This window comes from Argopecten irradians, chromosome 5 (genome assembly GCF_041381155.1).
Source record: "Argopecten irradians isolate NY chromosome 5, Ai_NY, whole genome shotgun sequence".
NCBI lineage: Eukaryota > Metazoa > Mollusca > Bivalvia > Pectinida > Pectinidae > Argopecten > Argopecten irradians.
In genome coordinates this window covers 12,911,760-12,938,686 of record NC_091138.1, presented here as the reverse complement: position 1 = coordinate 12,938,686, position 26,927 = coordinate 12,911,760, and the positions used below count along the sequence as shown (strand labels likewise).

The 26,927-nt window shown below is 35.8% G+C and overlaps 2 protein-coding genes across 4 annotated transcripts in view; one reads left to right on the top strand and one right to left on the bottom strand.

The window, feature by feature from the left end:
• Positions 1 to 586: 586 nt before the first annotated feature.
• Positions 587 to 21,035, bottom strand: LOC138322904 (nucleolin-like). Of its 2 annotated transcripts, none has more exons than XM_069267120.1 (14): positions 20,955 to 21,035; positions 14,999 to 15,290; positions 14,195 to 14,354; positions 13,783 to 13,913; positions 13,389 to 13,424; positions 11,737 to 11,866; positions 10,993 to 11,129; positions 9,606 to 9,926; positions 9,354 to 9,382; positions 5,895 to 5,908; positions 5,443 to 5,526; positions 4,768 to 4,916; positions 3,130 to 3,243; positions 587 to 946 (listed from the first exon to the last, which is right to left on the bottom strand). In XM_069267120.1, the coding sequence occupies exons 2-14, from the start codon at positions 15,273 to 15,275 to the stop codon at positions 915 to 917; spliced, it is 1,614 nt and encodes a 537-aa protein (XP_069123221.1). In that variant the 5' UTR covers positions 15,276 to 15,290; positions 20,955 to 21,035; the 3' UTR covers positions 587 to 914. The 2 variants fall into 2 exon arrangements, with proteins under 2 accessions (XP_069123221.1, XP_069123222.1); XM_069267121.1 differs by having other exon boundaries at positions 4,768 to 4,913.
• Positions 21,036 to 21,210: 175 nt separating this feature from the next.
• LOC138322902 (uncharacterized) overlaps positions 21,211 to 26,927 on the top strand; it is a 30,815-nt gene continuing 25,098 nt past the window's right edge. The window contains exons 1-5 of one of the 2 annotated variants that reach the window (XM_069267116.1): positions 21,211 to 21,272; positions 22,876 to 22,965; positions 23,017 to 23,397; positions 23,687 to 24,115; positions 25,209 to 25,329. In XM_069267116.1, the coding sequence (XP_069123217.1) occupies positions 22,896 to 22,965; positions 23,017 to 23,397; positions 23,687 to 24,115; positions 25,209 to 25,329 (1,001 nt within the window). In that variant the 5' untranslated portion in view covers positions 21,211 to 21,272; positions 22,876 to 22,895. Of the gene's footprint in view, positions 21,273 to 22,875; positions 23,398 to 23,686; positions 24,116 to 25,208; positions 25,330 to 26,927 lie in introns of both variants that reach the window. The other variant, XM_069267115.1, reaches the window with a different exon arrangement.

The window sequence follows — 26,927 nt, the reverse complement described above, 5'->3', positions numbered from 1 at the left end:
TCAGCGGTGATCCTTACATTATCAGTCCAAGGTCAGTGGTGATCCTTACATTATCAGTCCAAGGTCAGTGGTGATCCTTACATTATCAGTCCAAGGTCAGTGGTGATCCTTACATTATCAGTCCAAGGTCAGTGGTGATCCTTACATTATCAGTCCATAGTCAGTGGTGATCCTTACATTATCAGTGAAAGGTCAGTGGTGATCCTTACATTATCAGTCCAAGGTCAGTGGTGATCCTTACATTATCAGTCCATGGTCAGTGGTGATCCTTACATTATCAGTGAAAGGTCAGTGGTGATCCTTACATTATCAGTGAAAGGTCAGTGGTGATCCTTACATTATCAGTCCATGGTCAGTGGTGATCCTTACATTATCAGTGAAAGGTAAGTGGTCATCTACACATTCTTATATTATAAAGTCAACAGTATTACTGAGAATCGGTGAAGGCTCACTAGAGAACCTAACATATCAGTGATATTATTTTCATGGTGGACTGGAGGCAAACGGTTGTGTAAAAGGTGACTAATATTGCGTCACACTGTTATCTTGCTGAGAACTGTATAATAGATGAGTTAGACGTCTGTAATCTTGTACACATTGAATTTTATTCATGATCTGATTTAACGATGGCAAGGACACAACAAAATCTGATTAAAAAAAACCCACATCTTACAACATTAAATGACCACAATATGTGATGATAAAGATTAACATTTACACTATGAGAATGAAAAGATGCCACAGGAAAATTTCTAAAGTGAGGTTGCAAAGCAGGTATGCTATTTAAAAGTCACATGACAACACTGATGATTCCAATAATCCGGCTGAGTGACAGACAATGTTTCACAATAAAAAAACTCTGTAGATTCTAGAACAGTTGGTAGTTATCCATCCTTGTGGAATTTGACATGGCTTTAATATCGTCCACCATAGTTGTTATATTGACCTATAACAAAATAAAACATGCGTAAGTTACACATAGAACTTAAAACAGAGTAGTGATGTCATCTACTGTTGTTTCTGTACTTTAACACCCGGATTATCAGACAATTACCTGTAACTGTCCTATATGTTACCTTTTACTGTCTTATATGTGACTCTTATATAAGACAGGTACTTATAAGACAGTAAAAGGTAGTATATGGGAGAGTTACACAATACGGGTGAGTATATGTCTCCTGGCTTGTCTCCTGGCATAATCCCATAATTATGTTAACACACAACACACAACCTGCCAGAATATTCCATTATTTTTTAATCCAAATGACGAAAAAATCCCACACAATGAATATGAAGAGAATTCAATCATCTATTGATGCAGAATTAAACACATCCACAGAATATCAGATAGAGTTTTCCTCCTTATTATGAACTCATCTACAGCATTAATTCTAATTTCTGCTTTCTGAAACCTTGTTGTTTTTGTACACCACTTTTGATTTTAAATTTCCAAATCATCTACACTGTAGTTTTACACTTATTTTGGTGTTGTTTCAACAACATTTCAGAATTTCACCTAAATCCCATTGGCTTGTTGAATGAAATTGCACATGGTATAAATAAATCCAAAATTATCTCTAGAGAAGTCAAAATTTTTGAATTCTCTGAATTCAATGAAAGTTCTGGGGGCACTGACTGTTTTGAACTGGCTGAAAATCACTGTTATATGCGATCATTTCAGCAAGACGCTTTCAAACAAACGCCTAAATTGCATGTCTACTTTCATATGTCTTTACCACATTGGAAAAAAATGTCCTTTTAGCAATAAAAGTCACTAAAACCGCCTTAATATATCGCTTAAATTGAGAAAGTAATATCCAGCCATCACTTTTGGCGGACATGGTGAAAATGAATTTACAGATAGTTATCCAACCCAAAAGCATGCTTCATGTATTCCGTTCATGAATGGTATTCGTCACATATAACCAAGCAAAGGTAATTCTATGATGCCATTGTCTATATTGGATTTGTCATGGTTGAATGCACATTGGTAGAGTTACCTGAGCTCATAGACAAAGGCAAAAAAAACTGGCTTATATTAAAAATGAAAATGTACTTTATAAGCACGAAGACTTGCTATGTTTTAAGTTAGAGATAAGCCTCAAACTATATATATTGACTATCTACAGAATTGTTGCAGTCTACAGTTTCCACGAACATGACTGCAAAGACTGTATTTCCCTTTAATAGTTTCACACAATAAATTTTTCTTACATAACTCAGAATGTTTACAATAACCTCTCTACAAGTTTCTCTTCACACACAATACATTTAAAATGCACTCTCCTATATCAATAATATCTTATTTCTCCCATACTTCACAGGAATATCTTGTGGTTGTTAGGGAAAAGATAACTCTATCTTACACAGGGGGTGGGGGGGGTGGGGTGGGGTGTAAGACAGCTCACACACGCGCTAGACAATAACGTGACATCATCAATACATGCGGCGTAAGACAGCTCACACACGCGCTAGACAATAACGTGACATCATCAATACATGCGGCGTAACTGCTGCGCGCATTGTAGATTACGTAATCAATTTTGACGCATAACGACATTCCTGCGATAATGGCGCGATGAAAAAGCTGGAAATTAAGTGGAATTTCATCGTTTTTTTCTACTAAGTATGGGAGAAAAAGAATCTTACATGGGTCTGTGAAGTGCACAGGGATATCTCAACCCATGTGAAAGATATCACGTGGCAGGTCTATCCGAGGCTTGCCGAGGGTTGACGGCCAAAATCTTTCATGTGGGTTGAGATATCCCTGTCCACTTCACAGACCCATGTAAGATTCTATTAGTCATGATTCCATTAATACCATTACATATAATTTATTTTCCTTAACTTCAGATTAAAATTTACAATATTGTAGAGTTGATTTTATCTGCAGAGAATAGAGTTTCGCTGTATTCACATTCAACTTAAATTCCGCTAACCTCAATGCTCTCGTGAATAATAGAGAAAAATGATATTTTTAGAGATAACCTGCATACAATTTAACTCTTAGAAATTGGTAAATGCGTGAACTTTCCTCACCACAAAATAATATCAATGAGGTGATCGCCAAATTTTTTCCATGATAGTTTTTTGCCTAACACCTGGGACCAAGGATACTGTCTGCCTTACCTCCGTAAGCACCACCGTAGTTTTTGCCAGAATTACGTCCTGAATTTCCCTGCTGATTTCCTGCTTGTGACCACACTCCAAGTCCTTGTTGCTGACCTCGGTTTCCTTGGTTATCTGTAAAGGAGAAAACAACAAGGACATAGTCATTCAGATCCCCCGCCAATGGAGATATCAAAGCTGAAGTAAGTTTGATTGTGGAGACTTATGTGTATGGAAAAAAAAACAGGAAAAAAGAAGTTGAGCTAAAGAAAGAGGGAGTATAATTCAAGTTGAGCGGGGCTGCAATTGTTGAATCAGGTGTACAGCCTTGACATTTATATTAGACTATATACACAAAGATGGGTGGAGTTTTGCAAAGTAACATTTACCATGATATTTTCAGCAATGTTTCCATGGTAACGGAAAAAGTGCAAAAAATGAAAACCTAAAAATAGCAAAAGGTACTACTAGACCATAAGAACAATGTGCCTATGAAGTTTCATGGAAATATCTCTGCTGGTTTTAGAGTTGTGCTCCGGAAACGATTCCTACACAAAAATCTGCCATTTTCAGCAATGTTTCCATGGTTACAGAAAAAAGTACAAAGAGTGAAAACCTTAAAATAGCAAAAAGCACTACTAGACCATAAGACTAATGTGCCTATGGAGCTCTGTGCATATATCTCAACCGGTTTTCCAGTTATGCTGCGGAAACGAACCTGGTACAAAAATATATTTTCAGCAATGTTTCCATGGTTACGGAAAAAGAGCAAAAAATGAAAACCTAAAAATAGCAAAAGGCACTACTACACCATAAGAAAAATGTGTCTATGAAGTTTCATGGAAATAGCTCTGCTGGTTTTAGAGTTGTGCTCCGGAAACGATTCTTACACAAAAATCTGCCATTTTCAGCAATGTTTCCATGGTTACAGAAAAAAGTCCAAAAAGTGAAAACCTTACAATAGCAAAAGGCACCACTAGACCATAAGACCAATGTGTGTATGAAGTTTCGTGGAAATATCTCTACTGGTTTTAGAGTTATGCTCCGGAAACCATTCGTACGGACGGACAGACGGACGGACGGAACCCATTTGTATATCCCCCGCCAACTTCATTGGGCGGGGATAATAACAAAACATTCTTTTCTAAGGATGCAGTAAGTTTATACAATTACAGTAAGTTTATACCGATACTTGAGAAAATAACAACAATTTCAGGAAATAAACACCCAAAATCTGAATGGATTATTGACACATATTTCTAAGTCAATAGAGTGTCACATGAGTAACATCTTTGTAACACAATAGAATGTTCCAAACGGCTTAAGTCGTTTACAAAAAATTATCCAGTATAATTTCTTATGAAATAGAAAATAAAAATTTCCCATCAAAATTGCTCTGCATGCAAAGAAATTAATTCATATTATAGGAAGCGTAAAACGTCCTCCCTGCTGGCTATATCTGTGTTGACATTCCCACGCAGCCTTGATTTCAGCACTTAATTTTAAAGCTGTGCTAAATTTACACGGGGCTTTACCATAATTTCAATGGTCAAAACATAAGCAGAATTTGACTTGTTTTGATATGTAAGGACTTTTTGAAGGCCAATGAACGCATTAAGACCAGTTGTCATTGCCAGACTATTCAATGTAAGTACTTACTTCTAGCACCAGATCCCCAGTTTCCCCCTGCAGGAGTATTCCAGTTATCTCGTCTCCTCTTTGGTGTATCCTCAAAGCCTTCATACTGGCTGTAGCTGCTGTATCCACCGCCACTTCCTCCCCAGCCGTCTCCACCCATATTAGCACTACTAGTAAGGTGAAGAAAGACTTCTTAGTCAATACATCTGGTACATATACATGTACTATCAAATATTAGGCTAAACAACATTAAATCTACCTAAAAGATTAACAGAATCTTTTTCTAACTTGAGGGTGAAACAAGGAAATCACAACCCAAAGAGTGTTTCATGAACATCAACCAAGGCTTGCAGAGGGTTGGATATTCATTTATTATCCTAAGTATTGGAAATTCATGAAATACACCAAGTATTGGATGTTCATGAATTACCCCGAGTATTGGATACCGGTATTCATGAATTACTCCGAGTATTGGATAATCATGAATTACCACTCAGGTTGTGATTTTGTTGTCACACTATCAAGGTAGGTCCTGATCAATTCTACACATATTTATAAAGATTAGTTATTATCCCTAATAAAAAGGGTTGATAACAATAGATCCCAGATTTTGTTTTTATCATTCAATGACCTTCTTTCAAACCTGCATACAGTTGAAAACATGTATCGACTGCAGCATGTCATAGAGTTTCTCACCTCTTTTTGTTTTTCATCTCCATGATAGCACATTGTAAGAAGTCCAGCATGTTATCATCATCATTCATACCACCATGGCCACCTCTGAAACAACATATATGCATACTGAGTATAAAAGTATATATAGAAATAAAAGAAATTGGTGGGTTTATCATTTGAATCAATTTTTACACATATACCAGAATAATAATGAAATACAAACTATTTGCACACATAAAAAGTAGAAAACTAGAGCTAATGTTTCATGCCCTTTCCTAAAAACAAAATGTAAAATTGTATTCTATACTTAAAGATCAGGGAATCTACCCTTTTTTTAAAATTACATATACATTTTTCTATCAAATCACAATTGCACTACTGAAGTAAGAATTTTAGGATGACAACATCTATATAAGATCTCTTTAGAAATAGAAACATAAAATCCACCAACTTAAGTATACGTAGCCACTTACCTATAATTGTCCTGCTGAAATAGGCAACAGAAAAAAACAAAATTACTTCTTAATTTAATCTGTATGCAGTAGCGGTGAAATTACATCGTTAAAAAACACATATGGTAGTTTATCTAACATAGCACATATACATTATTATAATAATTGGAATTTTGAACTTAATATGTATTTTGTGATTTAAAACAAGAGGCCCATGGGCCTTAACGGTCATCTGAGTACCTTGGCAATAATCATATAGGAAATTAATTAGATATAGTGTCATGGTTGCCATCTTCGATTGGGGATCAACCAGAGGTGTAACAACACTTTGTTGGGACCATGTCAGGCTCCTTTCATGCAAGTTTCAGCTAAATCGCACTGGTAGCACTTGAGAAGTTCAAAATGTGTTTTCAAGATGGCGGCTGTGGCAGCCATCTTGGATTTTGGATCGACCCGAAAAATAAGAACACTTTGTCGGGACCATGTCAGGATGATTTCATGCAAGTTTCAGCCAAATCGCACTGGTAGAACTTGAGAAGAAGTTCAAAATGTGTTTTCAAGATGGTGGCTGTGGCGGCCATCTTGGATTTCGGATCGACCCGAAAAATAACAACACTTTGTCGGTACCATGTCAGGATCATTTCATGCAAGTTTCAGTCAAATCGCATCGGTAGAACTTGAGAAGAAGTTCAAAATGTGTTTTCAAGATGGCGGCTGTGGCGGCCATCTTGGATTTTTGATCGACCCGAAAAATAACAACACTTTGTCCGGACCATGTCAGGATCATTTCATGCAAGTTTCAGCCAAATCGCACCGGTAGAACTTGAGAAGAAGTTCAAAATGTGTTTTCAAGATGGCGGCTGTGGCGGCCATCTTGGATTTCGGATCGACCCGAAAAATAAGAACACTTTGTCGGGACCATGTCAGGATCATTTCATGTAAGTTTCAGCTCAATCCCTCTGGTCAAACTTGAGAAGAAGATTGAAATGTGAAAAGTTTACGGACGGCGGACGGCGCACGACGCACGGCGGACGGTGGACGGCGGATGGCGCACGACGACAGACGAAGCATGATGACTATAGGTCATCCTGACCCTTCGGGTCAGATGACCTAAAAATACTGATGCATACCTATATTTCTATACCATGTAAATTTCATTGTAAACTATATACATTTATATTTCACATATTGAAATGAAAAAGGAAATAAAACTTCAATGTGGAAAAAGGTCTAGTACACAGAAACAATTGAAGATGAAGTATTCCAGCGTTACATTTTCAATAAAAACCTCAAAGGGTCAATCGGTCATCTGACTGCCAAGACCATATTTTTAACTTACAAATGATAAGCTGATAACTTCTCCATAGTTACTGATATGGCATAAAAACATGCATTTCAGCAAAATTTGACAAATGTATCTGTAATATATTGATCAAAATATTGTGAACACCAAATGGATAAATACTGTATTGTATCGGCGATAAGCCCTTCTACCCTAGAAATAAATGATGTGAGTTTAACTGAAGGTGTCTTATTATCAAATATACCAGTAGGTCTAAGCTTGTTTTTGCCCAGAGTTATGAATATAAGGAAATGGCACTGTATATATATCGATGGAAATTTTAAAAGTTTAAAATAAATAGTTTCATTATTTACTATTCTTAAGATTGTAAAATACCTTTAACTGATTATTTTAGTTTTTATTTTACTACTTAATCAGGACGTCTGTAACCTTGGCATGGGCCTATCACATGTGGTTAATTATATTTTACAGTGCCTTTATAACTTATATATGTAGTATGCTTCAGTGACACACTCCTAGTATGCTCTTGATAAAGACTTAAATGTCAAATGCTTAATACTTAAGGTACTTTTCAAAACCGTGCCAATTCATATGACGCTATACCAGAAGCTGCGGAGGTTGTTTTGAATCCTAAAATGGTTTCCGATAGGCTACGACATTCAACTTAGATATTTTTTCAATAGGTGAAAATTGTCTTCATATAATATTGAATGTTTAAAATCATTAAATAAATCAAATAAAAGCAGTGAAGTGAAAATTAGATGCTATCTATGAGGTTTTTGCAGTCCCTGTTGGAAATTGGGAATGGATTTTCAAACACCGGATGTAACGGTTGTCACTATAAATGATAAGAGGGGACCCGTCCGGACTGGAATTCTACAAAAAAAGCCTACGGATTTCCTTAAAACACAAAATTTGGAGAAAATCATAAAAATAAACTGACATAAAATAGATACGTTATCACAAAAACATATGAACTGATGTGGAATGTTTTTTGTGGCATGATTTTAAAAAAAATAGTAAAAAATGACCCATCTTAGCCCTGGATGAAATGGGGGTAGGGTTGCGAGTTACAAACTTCAAGCTTACAAAATTGTGAAAATTTGATCGAGGACCCCATGTTTTTATATATTTGAAAAATATATTACCTTGGGCATATCATATACAAATATTGTAAAATTGACATGGATTTTCATTTCCTTCTTTGCCTATTCATTGATTTTTTAGGGGCGATAATATGGCACAACATAATGTAATTATGTATAGAAACGCTCCTCGGAAATAACGAAAAATGAGTTAGCATTTGTAAAAATACAACAGTTTTGTAAATTTTTCTATCGTTAGAAATTAAGGACAAACAAGCAAATTTGTGGAGTTTCCATCCCCCGCTTTCAGGACATATTGTAGGTAAACATTATTGAGGTTAGGTTTAACCTAAATAACATCCGCTGAAACAGCTGATCGAATCTGGCCAGGCACTTAAGGAATTCAACCTTGTTACCAAGTTTGAAGAAAATCGGTAAATATTTATAACAGTTATTGTATGTCAGTGGCAGAAACTGATTTTTTTTCAAAATTTAAGCAAAGGGCCATAACTCCACTAAATAAGGTCCGTTGAAAGTCTCAATGGAACTTGGCCAAGTCCTTAAGACATTTAATCTTGTTACTAAGTTTGAAGAAAATCGGTTTACATTTGTTACACTTATTGCATGGAAATGGCAGAAAATTACGTTTTTAGTAATTCAAAGGGCCATAACTCCGCTAAATAAGGTCCATAGACAGCCGCATCGAACTTGGTCGAGCCTTTAAGGCATTCAACCTTGTCACGAAGTTTGAAGAAAATTGGTTTACATTTGTTACAGTTATTGCACGGAAACGAAGTGTTACAGACACATGGAGAGATAGACAGACGGACAAACCCAAATGAATATCCCCCGTTTCGGAGAAAGCGGGGAATAATCAACAGTATTGAGACTAAATTCATTCTGATATTACAAAAAAATATTTCAAAAAGTAGTTCAAGAACAGCCATTTTTGATACAGTTTTGAAATCTGCATGAAAAATGCAAGAAAATAAGACCTGTTAGAAAAAAATGACATGGGTTTTCCCAAAAGTATGGAGCTATCTTAATGCTTATTTTCTATAGCAAAATGCTAAGTGAGGATTCAAAACTTACCACATCATATCCTTGTTGGTAACCCCAATCTGAAAAGTTCAATGAATTTTCAATTACTATATTATGAAATAACATACCTTAGAAAATTAAAGAGTTCTTGTTTGGGAGACTTTGCATGATGATCTACACATAAGTATAAAGTGGAGATTATTTGAAATTCACAAAATAATGTAAACCAAATTTTTTTCGCCTTTGATTTACTTTCGTGAATTTTTGCGATCATTTTTAAACACCGGGCACAAAATGCTTTACCTTGGTCTCCATAACCCTGGTTTCCGTAACCTTGGTTTCCATAACCCTGGTTACCATATCCCTTGTTTCTTCCATATCCTTGGTTGCCATAGCCTCGGTTTCTGTTACCTTGGTTACCACTATACGATCCCTGCTTTCCATAGTTCCCAGCTGTACTCGGTCTAGGTTTATTCCCCCCTTTTGGACTTCTTGTATTTCCCTGCATCAGTGGACGAGGCCCTTGCATTCCGGGACCCTGGTTCCATTGTCTCTTTTTGTCCTTAGAAGGTGTCTGGCCGACCTTCTTCCTTTTAAGGGGCTTGTTATTATGAGTCTCTTTGGCTAAACAAAACACAGATTTTTCACAAATTTAAAATAGTCAACTGAAAAAGGAGGGATATCCTTTCAGCCATTTCATGCAAAATATTTTGAATGAAGATGCAGTGTATGCTATTAAAAAACATTCAATTTTTACTGGGCTAATGGTCAAAGATGAAAATTGATGTTTTCATTGATAGGCGTAATTATTTAAATATTTAAATAGAAATGATATTTTTTGCAGATATTCCTGCAAATCATGCACTTGTGAATTTCAATTCATAAAACAGAAGAAAAATTGAAGATATAGGTCACAGCATTTGTTTTATTTCAGCATTAAAAACTTTCACATGTGTGTGGTGATGGTGAAAATTTAGGTCAGGATATCAATCTATCAACTAACATGTACATTATAACCCTTTTTACTTCAAATCCACATTCCTCGAATACCCCCCATTCCTCGAACTGATCGCATGGTCCAGACCATGTCCCTATATATTCCATGTAACAAAACCCTGGATAGCTGGAACAGCTATTCGTTGAATACCCCTTATTCCTTGAACAGAAACGTATTCCAATTTCATCAAATGAATACTATTACACCATGTATTCGTCGAATAGGTGTTTGGCCCTTGGAAAATTTTTCAAATGCTCATTTTATGTAATACATGTTTTTTTTCAATTTTATATTTTCATCAAAAATCACTTTCATAACAGAGGGATCTTGGCTCCCACCAAAGAATGATCTCAGAGGGATCTTTTCTCTGCTTTTCAAACTTCAACTTCCAAAATCAAAGATGGCGGCCGGTTGGCTATCTTGTCGACCGATCAATCCAAAAATGTAATAGGCACATTTAAAGCCCTAGGGGAACTTACAGATGAAATTTGAGACAGATCCCTTTTTAATAGTATTTTCTGAGAAATAGCGGTAACAAACTTCAACTACTAAAATCCAACATGGCGACCGGTCGGATGAGTTGAATACCCTGTATTCCTTGAACTACTGATCTGATCCCTTACTGTTGGAGTTTTAGGAGTTATACTGTACTTTCTATCAAAGTGAAGACACAATGGATGATAATTTTCTTACCTTTTTCTACAACAGCTGGATCAGATGATTCAGCACGACTGATGACTGCCTTGTTATCCGATCCAATCTCAATTTCCTTGACAGACTTCATACACTCATCTGCCTCCTTGCCGTTTCTAAACTCCAGCACAGCCCAGCTGTAAATGTATTTAAACATTGTGTTTTATAATTGCAAGAATTATATACATACTTTTGAATGCTTTTTTTGTCTGTTTTTTTTTTTTTTAATTATAAAGCTTTATAAATTCAATAATTACCATGATAAATTGCAAATAACTTTTTCAACGAATTTAATTTTTTCTATGAAATAATTAATAAATTTTAGAGTGTTTTCTGGATATCAATTCAACTTTGTATAATTTTTACATCCACAAACAATTGTTTGAACTACTACATTATAAGTATAAGTTAACTTAAGCTTGATATGAATTGTTTACCTTGTACTTTTCTGTTTTAATATAATAATTCAATGCTGCAAGATTTTAAGAAAGATTTGGGAAATTTTTTACATGAGATTCTTATAACAATGTCAGACATTGAAAGTTTTTATTAAAACATGTATGGTTCTCTTAACCGCTTTTATTATGATGTAGAAATCACAGTGTACCTAAGGATGATAGACTGATTTTACAAACACACACTCAATTCGAAGGAAACCATCAACATAAATGAAACAATTTTCTTTGCATACGTTACAGTGTTTTTACAAGACAGTCGGTCCACCAAGTTTGGAGGGATACTTACCCACGTTTGTTGCCCTCTGAGTCTACAGGAATATGAGCTTTGGAACAATCAGGCACTAAGGCCTTTAAGAATTCTTCTGTTGTTGCATTTGTTATGTCGTTAACATACAAAGTTTTATCTTTAGCCTGACCTGAAATTAACAAACTAGCTATATAGACATAGTGCTTCTAACCAGAGTAACCATGGTTACTGTGGCTGGAGAGGTGTTGCCCCGACAATATGACCAGTTGTCTTGTTACGTCACATGTTTTTATCTGCTGGCTCAATACCAGGTTTATAACAACATATAGATCCGAGGATTTTGTCCTCTTATGTCATGAAGTTTAAGATCAAAACAAATAAAGTTATTTGCAAACAAATAACTTTCACATTAAGATTTTGAATGTATCAATATACATGTACAATGTATATGATGATCATCACAATCATCTATACAAGCAAATGTAAACCTCTGTGGTCCACAGTTTTGCCTATGAATTGCTGGTCATAGTGAAATCAAATGCATACACATGTATGCCTATGGACAATTCAACATTTAAAGCTCAATGCTTTCATATGCTATTACATGCATTGCTAGATTATCAAATATAAAATCGATGAATCATGAGCATCACTGAAATGGATGTCAGTAACTAGATCACAAACTCAACAGAAAGCAATGCTGATATATATGTAGATACAGATCATCAATCTGTACTTCTCATTAAACATAGTATTTAAATGACTTAAGTCCACAATGAACATTAGATAATATACAACAATGACTTTAGAATGTGAACAACATATGAACACATTCTCAATGCTACCTGTCAGTAAATGCGCAAATACCAAAAGCATTTGCCATAATACTGGAAATTGACATCACCAGCAGGAAGACTGTTGGGTATTCGCTGACACATTTAAGTTGTGCGAGAAACGACCAGCTTTACGTTTGGCAGACCAAACGCACTGCACAGTTCAAAGTTCCATTTCAGTGTATCCATAGAGGCTGACCAAAGTCCTCTAGAAGGTGTGACAGGAGGCTAACCTCAAGTCATTTTTCAGGTCAATGACTGTAATTTTTAGATACGGCAGATCCTAGCCCCTAATAAAAGTTTATGCGAGCTCATCCTCCTCCTGTCCTCCTCTTCTGTGGCCAATTCAACTGTTGTCAGTTTACTCCAACATTTAATACCTAATGTCTACCATGTAGATATATCAGAGTGGAAAGTTTTGTTCCTGTGTAGACTATTTACTTTTTAGTGTTGTGTTGAGGTTTTTTTTTGCATGTTTGATATTTTGTTAAAAACATGTTTCTATTTTCATCAGGCATTTGATTTCTTGGCTTCAAAAGTTAGTGATTGCAACAAAGTTCATTTTATTTTTAATCAAGAGAATTTTTTTTCAAAAATAAACATAGAAAATAATTTGATTTCTTTCAGAAACGCATGAAACAATGATATGGTATTTTTTTTCTTTGTTTTTTCTTTCATTCTTTTTTTGTTTTGCTTTTTTTCATTTGATTTTTATGGGAGATTACTTTTCTATAATGCATGATGAAACTTTGTTATGGGTTTTGTGCAAACATGTAAACATTGTGTCGTAACTGAAAAGTTAGAGATCTGGAGTGACACTGTATGTAATACAAACAATGTATACTAAATAGTACATACTCATCAAGGATCTTCTTGCTCCATAAAGTTCAGCATCTGTTAAAAGGAAAGAAAAACATTATACTTTCAAAATATGTTAAAGTTTTATTGTACAAGATACCAAGTTGTTTGAATTCTGTATTGGATATGTAATATGCTCAATGTAATTAAAATCAGTGGAATAGACAATCATAACAAATCGTTTTTTGAGAGGATTGGCTCCTTTATCATAATAGAAAGAATATACAAATTAAATGGCAAATTATTGGGTTACGTCACAACAATATGACCTTTTTATTTGTTGGACATTCTCTGTCAAGGCATGGTATAGCAAAATTGGCACTTTAAAGTACACTAAATTACATAAGATTCTACTAAAACTCTAACAATAACTTTAATATTTAGATTCACTTACCCAACTCAGTCCTTATTGACTCTGGTGCAGTAATTTCAATTTCTGGATTAAAGTCAACCAGGTCAGCCAGAATGTTGATAATTGATATGGCCTTGAAGTCTTTTTTAGCACTATACGTCAATTTTAATTTTCTGTAAATCATAACACAAATATGAGTTATCACCAATGTGTAGGAAATTACTATAAATGTAGCACGACAATATATGTTGATTTAAAAGTAGTAAAGAAAACATATATTTCTGTTCTAATCGTCCTAAACATATTGGACCTATGGCAATGTCTGTGACATGCTACATTGCTCATATATCTGAGCATCTGCATCATCAATACATAATGGTTGCTTTACATCTAATAGGCATTTGTAGCTAGGTTAGCTTCTACTCTAAACGAACTAGTAACAACAAATACATACCCAAACCTAAGTTGCTTGTCATCGTCAGTTTGAGAGCTGTGTGTGTTTTCAGTGTTGTATTCGAAGACAAAGCTATCAGCTTTATTCAAGATAGTCAAGAAGTCCTTCATCTTGGCATCTCTCATTCTAAACTTATCAATGATCACATCACCATGAATAGCTAAAAAGACAAAGGCACTTTTTCAGAAAATTGGTAGCTACAACAGTTCCACAAAAAACCAAATCTATCAAATAATTTTGACACAATAATACCACAGCAAGCATGGACTACAAGTATGATCAACAATTAACCTGATTGCCAAAAGGAATCAAAACAAGAATTATGTCTGTTTGATATGAAAGTCACCCTTAACTGTAAAATGATTACTTATCTAAATTTGTTTCTTCTCTTAAAATATTGGCTCAAAATCATCCAGAAATGATTGTTATCAAAATCATCATTTTTGGTAGAATGTCTGCACCAAGCATTTTAGTGACCCTTGATACCAAATATATAATCTTTGCAATTCCAATTCTTTCTATTTTGAATTACCACATGAAATATCTTCAATAAGTTTAAATAGACTACTTTATGTTTTACATGATCACCAATGTGGTATACACTAATAAACAAGTGAAATATCAGCTGATAATGTAGGCCACCAACTCTGTGACAGAGTCAAAAGACCAATATTTAAAATAAAGGTAGTTTCTTTTTGACAGCTAAAAATTAGGGTTTCTATGTATCTTAACATAGCTTTGTTACATTGGTTCCCAGATATAGATGACTATCAATATATATATATATGTGATGATTGGGACTACCTCTAACTAAAGGTGGTCTTTCTGTTTTATCAATAACTGTTTTTTTCTTTTTCTTTTTCCCGCCACTGGTTTCTTCTGATGGTTCCTCTTCCTCTGCTTTGGCATCTTCTTCGTCATCTTTTTTCTCTGTGGAATCATCCATGTTTTCATCGTCTTTTGATTCTTTATCTCCTACCACAGCATCATCCTTTACCAATTCAGACAGTTCATTTATTGTTGCATCAATGTCTTGGCCAATATCCTCACTTGTGTCCATGGTTTCTGTTGTTTCAGCCATTTTAATAATAATAATCTAAATAAAACAATGAAATAAATAATATATAATAAAATATTCTGTATATACAACTATACACGTAAAGGTCAAGGTAAAAACAAGAAAACGGTTTTACAAAATAAATCTAGATATAGTTGTAATAGTACTACCTCACTGAATAAGTACAGACCATAGCTACTCTACAGTACAGATATAGATTTGACATAGGACGATCGTGATAGGTTGGGCCTGGCAATCACCATTTAATTTGACATCAGATCTCCGCTTAAACTTCAAAGGGTCATTTCAATATAAATTAATGCATATCATACACAGTACTTTTAAATAATGACTTTAAACCCTAGCCTTCTATCCCCTTAACTTCCATCAATGAAACAAGAGGCCCAAAATTTATATAAGTTTTGTTCCCCTTCTCCCAAGGATGTTTGTGACCAAATTTGGTTAAAATCCATGCAGAACTCTAGAACAAGTAGCGATTTATAGGATTTACCTATATTTCCCCAATTGGGCCCTGCCACTCCTGCCCCCGGGGGGTCAGAGCCAAAATTTATACAAGTTCTGTTCCCCTTCCCCCAAGAATGTGCCCAGAAACAATTACGTTGCGGCACGTAAAACTCTTCAATTCAATTCCCCCAAGGATGTTTGTGGCCAAATTTGGTTACAATTCATGCAGAATAGGCCATTCATCATCAACAAACAAGAAATATAACCACCACTAGGAAAATCTGACCACGACATAGTTTATACCGAAATTGACGTCAGACTAAAAAAGATCAGAAGACCATCTACAATAAAGCCAACTGGTACAACATAAAAACTGACTTTGAACAATTAAATACACAACTGGACGAACTATCTAACGACAACATAGAGGAGATCTGGCACTCTTTCAAAACAACACTTAACAAATCCATAGACAAAAGCATACCCACCAAGCACATCACACAAATCCAAACTCCCTTGGATAACCAGCCCCATCCGCCAACTCTTAAACCAATCCAAACGCTTACACAAACAATATAAATCCAAACCAGAAATCAAACATAAATATAATGCAACAAAATCAGAACAACAAAAACAAACCAGAAATGCATACCTCAACTACTTAGAAAAAATGATAACAGACATACCAATAGACGAACCTCGATCCTCACACCCTAACAAAAAATACAATCCCAAAAAACTTTTTTCGAACATAAAAACAACTAAGAAAGAGAACTCTGACATCACAGCCTTATGGAAAGACGGACAGCTGTTGATGGACACAACTGACAAAGCCAACATCCTAAACCAACAATTTCAGTCTGCTTTCACACAAGAACAGAATACAACCATACCTGACAAAGGACCTTCACCACACCCAATTATGCCAGACATCCACATAACACAACAGGGCATACATGAACTACTGAACAATATAAACCCGCATAAAGCAACTGGCCCCGACAACATTCATGGCAGGATATTAAAAGAACTCAAAGACATCACAGCTCCTATCCTTACAAAAATATTAACATACTCACTCACCACAGGAACACTTCCCCACGACTGGAAACATGCAAATGTCAATCCAATTTACAAAAAAGGCGACAAATACAATCCCACATACCACAGACCTATATCACTCACATGCATCACATGCAAATTAATGGAACACATCATCACCAGTGCCACATCTGAAAAACAACAACATACTATACGATAAACAACACGGTTTTAGACCTTCCAGATCGTGCGAAACCCAACTGGCCACATTCATACATGGCCTTACACAAAACCACAACGACAACACGCAGACAGGCATCATAATATTAATCAAGGACTTTGCAAAAGCCTTTGACAAAGTACCACACAAACGCCTCTAGTACAAACTCAAATACTATGGCATCACAGGTAACACACATGCATGGATTATAAATTTTCTTTCACACCGCACCCAGACACTAATACTTGAGGGCAAACACTCATACAAAATACCAGTAACATCTGGAGTCCCTCAAGGAACCTGTCTGGGCCCCATACTCATACATGTTAACCTTTGGAGACCAAAAAGAGGTAGATTTTTTACTCAAAAGCGGTAGCATTGCACGCAGCATTTTTTCGCGGCGGTCAGAGATATATAAATATCAATAATATGCAAAATAATTACAAAAACATATTTTGTTAACAAATTTGGTTTTAACTTTGATTATAACCATAGGCGTTGGTGGCTCATTTTGCTTTTTTTTAATGTTAATTAAGGCTTACATTACATTTAGAAGATGAAACAAGAGGCCCATGGGCCTTAACGGTCATCTGACTCATGGCACAAAACAACAAAGTCCCAGTATAAAATATTGGTTAACGATTAATATAAACAATACAAAGAAGTCCTTAGTTGAATATGTAAGTTTCTGAAATAGGTAAATATCATTTGTTGAACAAACTTGGTAGCCCTTCATCCATATATGGTTGAAACCCATTCAAGGATTTATATGAGGAGTCGTCAGATTTTAAAGCCAAATTTCAGCAAAGCTCCCATTTTCGACCTCCGCCGTACTATCCCCATGGGTCTTAGCTCGGTCCTTTATAAAATATGATTGTCCTCACCTAAAGTTCCCCCTTCTGAATCAATTAAAACCCCTATAGACCAATTTTCATTGAGATCGGAGACTGAAACCTGAAAACAGGAAGTGGGCCAGTGGCCATCTGGGAATACCAAAATCTTAACGAAAATGTTTTCATGTTGTTCGGCATCAATTAAAACCCCTATAGACCAATTTTCATTGAGATCGGAGACTGAAACCTTAAAACAGGAAGTGGGCCAGCGGCCATCTTGGAATACCAAAAATCTTGGTATACAAAAATGTTGTATGTTGTTCGGCATCAATTAAAACCCCTATAAAATCATTGAGATCGGAGACCGAAACCTGAAAACAGGAATTGGGCCAGCTAAAATTAAGAAAATTTGCCCTTTTGGGGCCCCACCCCTCAGCCCTAGGGGTCGGACCAGGCTCATTTATATAAAATATGATTGTCCATCCACAATGATGTTTCACACCAAATATGGATGAAATCCATCAAAGGATGAAGGAGGAGTAGGATTTTAAAGCTAAAATTAAGAAAATTTGCCCTTTTGGGGCCCCATCCCTCAGCCCCTAGGGGTAGGACCAGGCTCATTTATAAAAAATTTGATTGTCCTTCCCCAATGATGTTTCACACCAAATATGGATGAAATCCATCGAAGGATGAAGGAGGAGTAGGATTTTAAAGCTAAAATTAAGAAAATTTGCACTTTTGGGGCCCCACCCCTCAGCCCCTAGGGGTCGGACCAGGCTCATTTATATAAAATATGATTGCCCATCCCAAATGATGTTTCACACCAAATATGGATGAAATCCATCCAAGGATGAGGAAGGAGTAGGATTTTAAAGCTAAAATTAAGAAAATTTGCCCTTTTGGGGCCCCACCCCTCAGCCCCTAGGTGTCGAACCAGGCTCATTTATATAAAATATGATTGTCCTTCCCCAATGATGTTTCACACCAAATATGGATGAAATCCATCCAAGGATGAAGGAGGAGTAGGATTTAAAAGCTTAAATTAAGAAAATTTGCACTTTTGGGGCCCCACCCCTCAGCCCCTAGGTGTCGAACCAGGCTCATTTATATAAAATATGATTGTCCTTCCCCAATGATGTTTCAAACCAAATATGGATGAAATCCATCCAAGGATGAAGGAGGAGTAGGATTTAAAAGCTTTAAATTAAGAAAATTTGCACTTTTGGGGCCCCGCCCCTCTGCCCCTAGGGGTCGGACCTATCTCATTTATATAAAATAGGATTGTCCTTCCCCAAGGATGTTTCACACCAAATATGGATGTAATTCACTCAAGGGTTTAGGAGGAGTATGCTTTTGTATAAATAGTTTTACGCACGACGCACGGCGGACGACGCACGGCGCACGACGACGGACGAAACACGATGACAATAGGTCATCCTGACCTTTGGTCAGATGACCTAAAAACGTGAGTAAATCATTTCAATTATCAGAAGTGTTTGGTTTTGAAATGATGCTAACTAATTTTAGGCACAAAATTTATTGAAAGGCCAGATGATTGCTTCCTTAGGTAGGCCTACATAATACACATCGTTAGATGCACTTAGACATGTGAAATAAGTGACACAACCAAGCCAAGGTGGAACTAGCCCCATGCTGCTAATTAACACCAGTGGGTGTTGGTCAGGGAGTGTTCACACCTCCTTTGTTTACTTAATTATCAAGCCAGTCCCCCTAATCTGTCTGGTATGCATAATGCATACTGAAGCCGCCATAGCAGACCAAACGTCTACAAAAAATGTACATAAATTTCAGAAATGTTTTACAGAAATCAGAATATTTGGATAGTAAAGCCGTAGGCGGAATATCAGCTTCAAAAGCGGTAGACTTCCGCCTGAATCGGTAGGGTTAACATATCTGCATACTTTACTTTATATATATCAACGACCTACATGAATACATGAAACACAGCACCCTTAGACTCTTCGCAGACGATAGTATCATTTACAAGACCATACATAAACAAGAAGACACATTGAAACTACAACACGACCATGACAAAGCAGGACAATGGGAACATGACTGGCTAATGCAATTCCACCCCGACAAGTGCAACGTCATCTCCACTACCACCAAACGCAACAAAATCCACCACAACTACACTCTCCATAACCACTCACTTGAACATGTCAAACAAATAAATACTTAGGCCTCGCATTACAAAACAATCTCTAATAGGACAAACACATTAACAACATCACCGCAAATGCAAACAGAACACTAGATTTCCTAAAATGAAACCTCACAATCAATTCACCACACCTAAAAAACACACATACAAAGCACTTATCAGACCCAAACTAGAGTACTGCTCCTCTATCTGGGACCCACACAATAGTGACAATACTGGCCAAATACAACAAATAGAAAAAAAATCAACGCAGAGCAGCACTATATGTACACAACAGATACCATAACACTTCTTCAGTCTCAGATATGTTATACACACTCCAATGGCCAACACTACAAACATGCTGTCTACAATCACGACTCATCCTCCTATATCACACACTGGAATCTCCTCCCTGTGGTAACAGTACAAAACACTACACTGGAGGGCTTCAAGGCAAACATAAACAAAGTAGCCCTTGAAGCCCCCACCCACAAATAAACACCTCATTTTTATCATGTGTTTAACCTATCTACTTTTATCTATTTCTGCACCAGAAAAGAAAAAAATGCACTGTATATAACCCCCTCCCAGACCCACACGCCACAGAGCCGTATCACCTCACCAATAATCCTCACTGTACTATTGACGGATGGTGTCAAACCAAAGAAGAAGAACTGCATGACTAGTAGCGATTTAAAGGAAATGTTGACGGACAGACGGAAGACGGACGCTGCACCATGACATAAGCTGAAAAGCAGAAATTACGCTTTCACGTCACTTTGTGAAAGATGGCAAAATGTTGGGGGGGGGAATACAGTGTAACGTTACCGAGTAATAATATCGAGAGTGATAACCCGAAAGCATATTCGTTTACCGAGGTAAGATATATATCTTTTCATATTAATCAAATTCAAAATACAATAATCTTATTGTTTGAGATTGTAAGTATTTGCACCCTATCAATCAAAGTGTACCTGCAGCAAAGCAAAGAGGAAGCCTTTTTACACGTGACCCAGAGTTTCAGCCTAATTTTAGAACCGTTTCCGGTATGTAAGTAAGTCCGGACACATGTGTTCAAAAATTATTTCTGTATTTTTTTTGGCCATTTTTCTTAGTTATTTTTGTTGTTGAAAATGATGCCTTAAATAAACTTTTAAAAGAAAATAATGACTTTATTTTTTGTTACATTAAATTGGATTAAAACAAAAATGATTCTTTTAAAAGCGACCTCTATTGTTAACAAAGAGGAGGTAACTTTCCGTTAAACCTGCTTGTGGTTGCATTTTCAGAAGGTAAAATACTCACGTTGTTATTTAAATTTCGTTATTTTGCAGTAATATTTTAACATCAAATTTCATCCTCCATATCTATATGTATTAAATAACATGCTAAGCGTGTTTATTTCAGAGATGGGCTAACTTACTTCTTAGTAGTACACAATGTAATGTCAGGTTGGGCACACTCCCGCCAGTCCCGGTCCTGCATTTGAGTAATCATTTGATTACCAAAATGCAAGACTCTGTGAAATGAAAACACGGGTTTTAAACATTTTATCACAAATTATTTATATTTAAATTTGTAAGGTATTGGACTAATACTTGATATAGGCTAGACGCATATATATTGAACAGACATTGGAAAAAACATAAATATCAAATAAACCCAAACTGCAACTGTATGCCACTACTGACAAGGTTTTAACAACCATCCATCCATCCTCATGCACTACAGTATTATAAAAATGGCACTGTAGGTGATAGACTGCATATATATATATACAAGTAGAATTACAGTAACCTTTGGGAAAAATTCAGAAAATGTGAATAAATCTTAAGGATACCAAAAAGAGAATTAAAGCTTAAAGGCCCACTACCTTTCCGGAGCAAAATTTAAAGGTTTCTTAAAAACATTAATAACAAAGGAAAATATATATCAATGGCTTAAGATGAGGTTACAACACCAAACAAATGCAAGATTTCCTGTCTAATGTACGATTACAGTGGAGATTCATTTCGCTGTTTTGCCGTCTGGCGCAGTGATAGTCAACTACCGCGCGGCATTTAGGACGACGGCGGGAAACATAAAACGACCCGCGTTATGAAAATTAACATTTTATTTATTCTAATTAAACAGTTCTGAAGGTGATGATAAGTGTGCTAGTAAACGTATAGTTAATAACTTCTGCGACTCTACAAAATTATTGATCTCGTTTTACATTCCTATTTTAAAAATTAAAGGGACAATTCAGTCTAAGAGAACATTAAAATTTGTACATATATCGGAAAAAACCCAGTTCTAATGGAAATTATATCAGTCGGTTTTACTGTGATATGCCTGAAAAGCCCATGGTGGTGACTTGTGTGTGAAATGTTCAAACTCGCTCGCTATCCGCCATTACACGCTGAGGTCGAAATTCTTGTATGCCGAACCCTGTCCCTTGCTCGTAGAGTAATGCAACTTTTGTCCAGAAGTGCTCAAATCGCTCTGACAGTTGTGTGTTTACCTTATTAGGTGAATTGTCTTGCCTAAAAAAACCATTTTATCACCTCCTCAGTGGTTATGCAGTTCATTTGTTTAACGTGCGTGACTTTGGCTCGGTATGGGTACAGCGTCCATATTGTACCTGCTTAATCGTATTGATCAACGATTTGATATTTCAGCGATATTAATTAAAATACTTAACAATGTCATGGAATTGGTCAATGTTTTACGTTAAATGTTTCATAAGAAATGTAGAACAATACATTTATGCTATATTTTGCTTCTTGGTTATGTAAAAAAAATTAGCCTGAGTGAATTGTCTCTTTAAAAGCCGTTTCGGAAAGGTAGTGGCCCTTTAAATAAGGCAGACACTGATATACAAGATATAAATATTTGATGTATTGATTATTTCAGAATAAGCATTCGTTTAAAGAATGTCAACCCCAGCAGAAAATGCAGGTGAAGAATCCACCAAAGCAGATCAGGTTGAGCAGGAAACAACTGGTGAACACGAAGAATCTAGTGAACATAAAGAAGCCAAAGAGGAGGTAGGAGAAGAACAGGCAGAAGAAATGGGCGATGAAAATGTGGAAGAAATGGAGGAGGGTGATGAGGAACATGGTGAAGAAATGGAGGATGAAGATGGTGTAGAGATGTTTATGACTGATAATTGGGATGTTGTGGATGAAGCATCTGGATCTGAACATGAGGGAGAAGATGATGGTAGAGAGATGGATCACGACCTTCAGATAGAAGATAGTGATATGCCTACTGGTCCTAAGTATGAAGGAGAGGAAGGTGACTTAGAAGAAGATCTGGAAGCCAGTTATGAGGACGAATTCATGGAGGGAGAGGAACATTTACAAGAGGAAACAGAAGGAACTGCCGAAGGTGACCAGAAAGACGATTCAACTTTATCAGAAAAACAAACTGATGGTAAAAGTTTATTGATATTATACATGAAGGTTTTTGGCCTGAAAATGTAATAATTGTTTTCAATCTTTGAAATGATTTAAATTCTTCAAGATTCACAATTATTCAATTATATGATGTTTAATATTTTGTTCTATTTGATATCTGTTTTGTAACTCTTGAAATGAAAGTTTTCCAGAAACTATTAACTAGCCAATAGACCATCGGGTGAAAAATGTTTCTAGTATAGATAGATTTGTAACACAAAATTAAATCATTATGAAAAGTAGTATGCCTTTGATTTTCACCCCAGAAAATGAAGATACAAAGAAAGAAAAGGCAAGCTCTAATATTGATTCTAAAGATGCTGACTCTTCTAAAGATAAGAGTGATGTGAAAACAAAAACAGAAGAAAATACTACTGAAAAAGATGCTGAAGGCAATAAGAAAAAGGATGATGATGCTAAAACTGAGGGAAAAGGTGAAGATGAAGACAAAAAAGAGAGTTCTGATGTTAAAAAGGAAGGAACTGATGAAAAGGAGGGAGAGGATAAAGCAGACACAAAGGAGAAAAAGGATGCTAATAAGTCGAAGAGTGATAAAGAAAAAAGGGAAGCTGCAAGAGCAAAAGCTAAAGCTGAGGCAGAGGCTGCGGCTAAAGCAAGAGCTGAAGCCAGGGCCAGAGCTGAAGCTAGGAGAAAGGCTGACCATGAAGCCATGACCAAGGAATGGAATAACCTAGGTAACAATAGCTCAGCTAAAGTGGTTTTTGGTACCTTGAATGTCCCCTTCCCCATATTGATCACTCTGGCTATATAATGAGGCATTAATAAATTTCTTTATAATGAATATTGATATATATATATACATGTATATAGCTGGACATACATTTATGTTTCAGTTTAAGGTAGTTCATCTTAAAAATGAGGTTTTATACAATCAGTTTAGAAATTGCTGATATTCAGTAAAAGCTAATGCACATGTGTAATAATGTTAATGTAATATGGTCCCTGCTATGCAGCAATATTGTAGCTCAAAAGACTTTTTGACAGATAATGTTGTCCATCGAAAGGTACAGTAGGTCGGGTATGTGTATGACTTTGTTCTAGGCCCCTGCATACCTGCTTCTATCAGACCATTTGTGACATTTAAATGTAGAATTCAGTCTAAGAGTACATTTAAATTTGCACATATATCGGAAACAAACTAGTTCTAATAGAAATAGGATTAGTTGGTTTTAATGTGATATTGCAGAAAAGCCCACTGTAGTGAAATGTATATGAAATGTTCAAACTCGCTTACTGTCCATCATTATATATAGTGGTCAGATGTCTTGTATGCCAAACCCTGTCCCTTACCAGTGTAGGAAAGAATTTTTTGTCAAGAACTACTCAAATCACTCTTACAGTAGTGTTTTTACCTTATTAGATGCATGTTCTTGTCTAAAAATAATTTCATCAACTCCTCAGTGGCTATGTATTTGTTTACCATGCGTGACTTTGGCTCAGGTATATGAGTACAGTGTACATGTTGTACCTGCTTAATCGTGTTGATCAACGATTTGGAATTTCAACAGTATCAATCAAAATAGTTAACAACATCGTGAAATTTGTCAATATTTCTTGTTATATGTTTCATAAGTAACGTAGAACAATACATTTATGTCATACTTTGCTTTGTGGTTATGTAACAGAATCAGCCTCACTGAATTGTCCCTTTAAGTAGATTTAATGCAACTTTTTTGACAAATGTTGTTAAAATGATTAAATTAATGATTGAATGCTATATGTACCAGGATAACCCGCTTACCTAATTTTTGTTTTTACCATGATTAGTTATCACTATGAGTGATGTCGAGGTGAGAAACTTTAAGGCAGATGACTTTTTCCTGTGCCTGTGTAAAGCAAAGGAAATCCACATTGATTTTGAAGATGATGGTGGGACGCGTGCCCTAGGGTAAGTACCATATTGGCTGTTACAATTATTATTATAACGGCAAATATAGTAATACTGTTATCTGCAAAACGTTTGATAACACCTCAATATTTGATAAATAGCAAGTTTTAAAATATATATTTCACAAGTAAAATACAGATGAATTACATCATTCTCATTGGAAATTTACAGTTACCCAGTAATATTCCATAAATCTGAACTGCGCAAACTTACAAGAAAAAGAAACATGATTGTAGATATGACACTATAGGAGATTTCAGAAAAGATGGCGTGACGTCACAGAAAGTTTACATCCGGGTCCTCAAAGGTACAAACACAGTATGGCGACTAATAAAAACAATAACAGATACGTACATCCCTGCTACACAATCGATACGTTGACAAAAGTATACACTTTCATACTTGCAAATTCTGATTTTAGAATGTTTTCTGATTGTTTCAGAGGTTGACAGACATTTATATTTTTATATTTACAATTGTTTATTGCTAAATATATCTGTAGATTTAGTGTTGAAGCCAGCTTGCGAAGCGGTGCCGGGCCGTCACAAGTACCCGTTTTTTGTTCACACGTAGAAATCCATGTAGTGAAAAAAGTTATGAATGGATAACTGATTTCAATGTATTTTGTTTCTGTTATACATGAAAAAGCTGTTCACAATACTATTTAATATAAATATAACGAATGTGAACCACCTGGCCAGACCACGGCCGCTCGTGCATGGCTTCGCTGGTAGATCACCTCGGGCCACAGCCCATAGTTGGGAAATTAATAATATTAATACGTAATTACCAACACATATCTCAATAAGTACTTGTAAAATATATATATTTCGTTATTTTCCATGTATATCTTGTTTTAAAGGAATGGTATAAGCCACTGTGTTACACGTAAATGCAGATCTATATGTACATGTACGTGCACGTACATGTACAGTATGGCTGCCGATATCTCGAAAAAATAAAATGGTGAAATCGTTCAATTTCATGCTGTAGAGAGTTTTTTTTTAAATTTTTGGTCACTTTTATTCCATGGGCTGCTATGTGAAGTCCCACATTGAAGTGATGTTACTTTTAAATAATTTGAATACATGTTAGATAGACTACAATATAGCTAGATCGTAGTACTGTAAATGCCGACCAGGACACATTGCGCACGGCTTCGAGAATCCTAAATTACTCGGAAGTTTTGTTTTAAAATATTATAAAAAGTAACTATAAACTGACTCATTTGTATGTCATTAACTAAATTCCAAAATTTCTGACGAAAAAGTTATCCAAAATACGTAATTTTGTGACTCTGAAAAATGACGAAATTCGGGATCTCGGCAGTACTGTACGTAATGGCTGCCGTGCGCTTGGGGTAAATTTTAGTTTGGTCATAATCACACATCGTAAGGTGTTTACCAAGTAAGACTTAGACAACAGTAATCGCTTATTAAAATGTCAGTATGATATTTCGGGAAACTTGGAATTAAATTTATAATTTCAAGCTGATATTTTTAATATTCTGTCAATGTTTATACGTAGGTCTAATGGCGACCTTGTTTTTTTCTCGTGGCGGTCGAAAATGGAGTATAAACAGAGTAAAATATATGAAT

Bases quoted from the DNA above. Each gene is read 5' to 3' on its own strand.
- LOC138322904 (XM_069267120.1), bottom strand. From the start codon at position 15,275: ATGGCTGAAACAACAGAAACCATGGACACAAGTGAGGATATTGGCCAA. The intron at 13,914-14,194 runs GTATGTATTTGT...TATGATTTACAG, and splicing joins GACAAGCAACTTAGGTTTGG to AAAATTAAAATTGACGTATA. The intron at 11,867-13,388 runs GTATGTACTATT...TGTTAATTTCAG, and splicing joins AGCAAGAAGATCCTTGATGA to GTCAGGCTAAAGATAAAACT.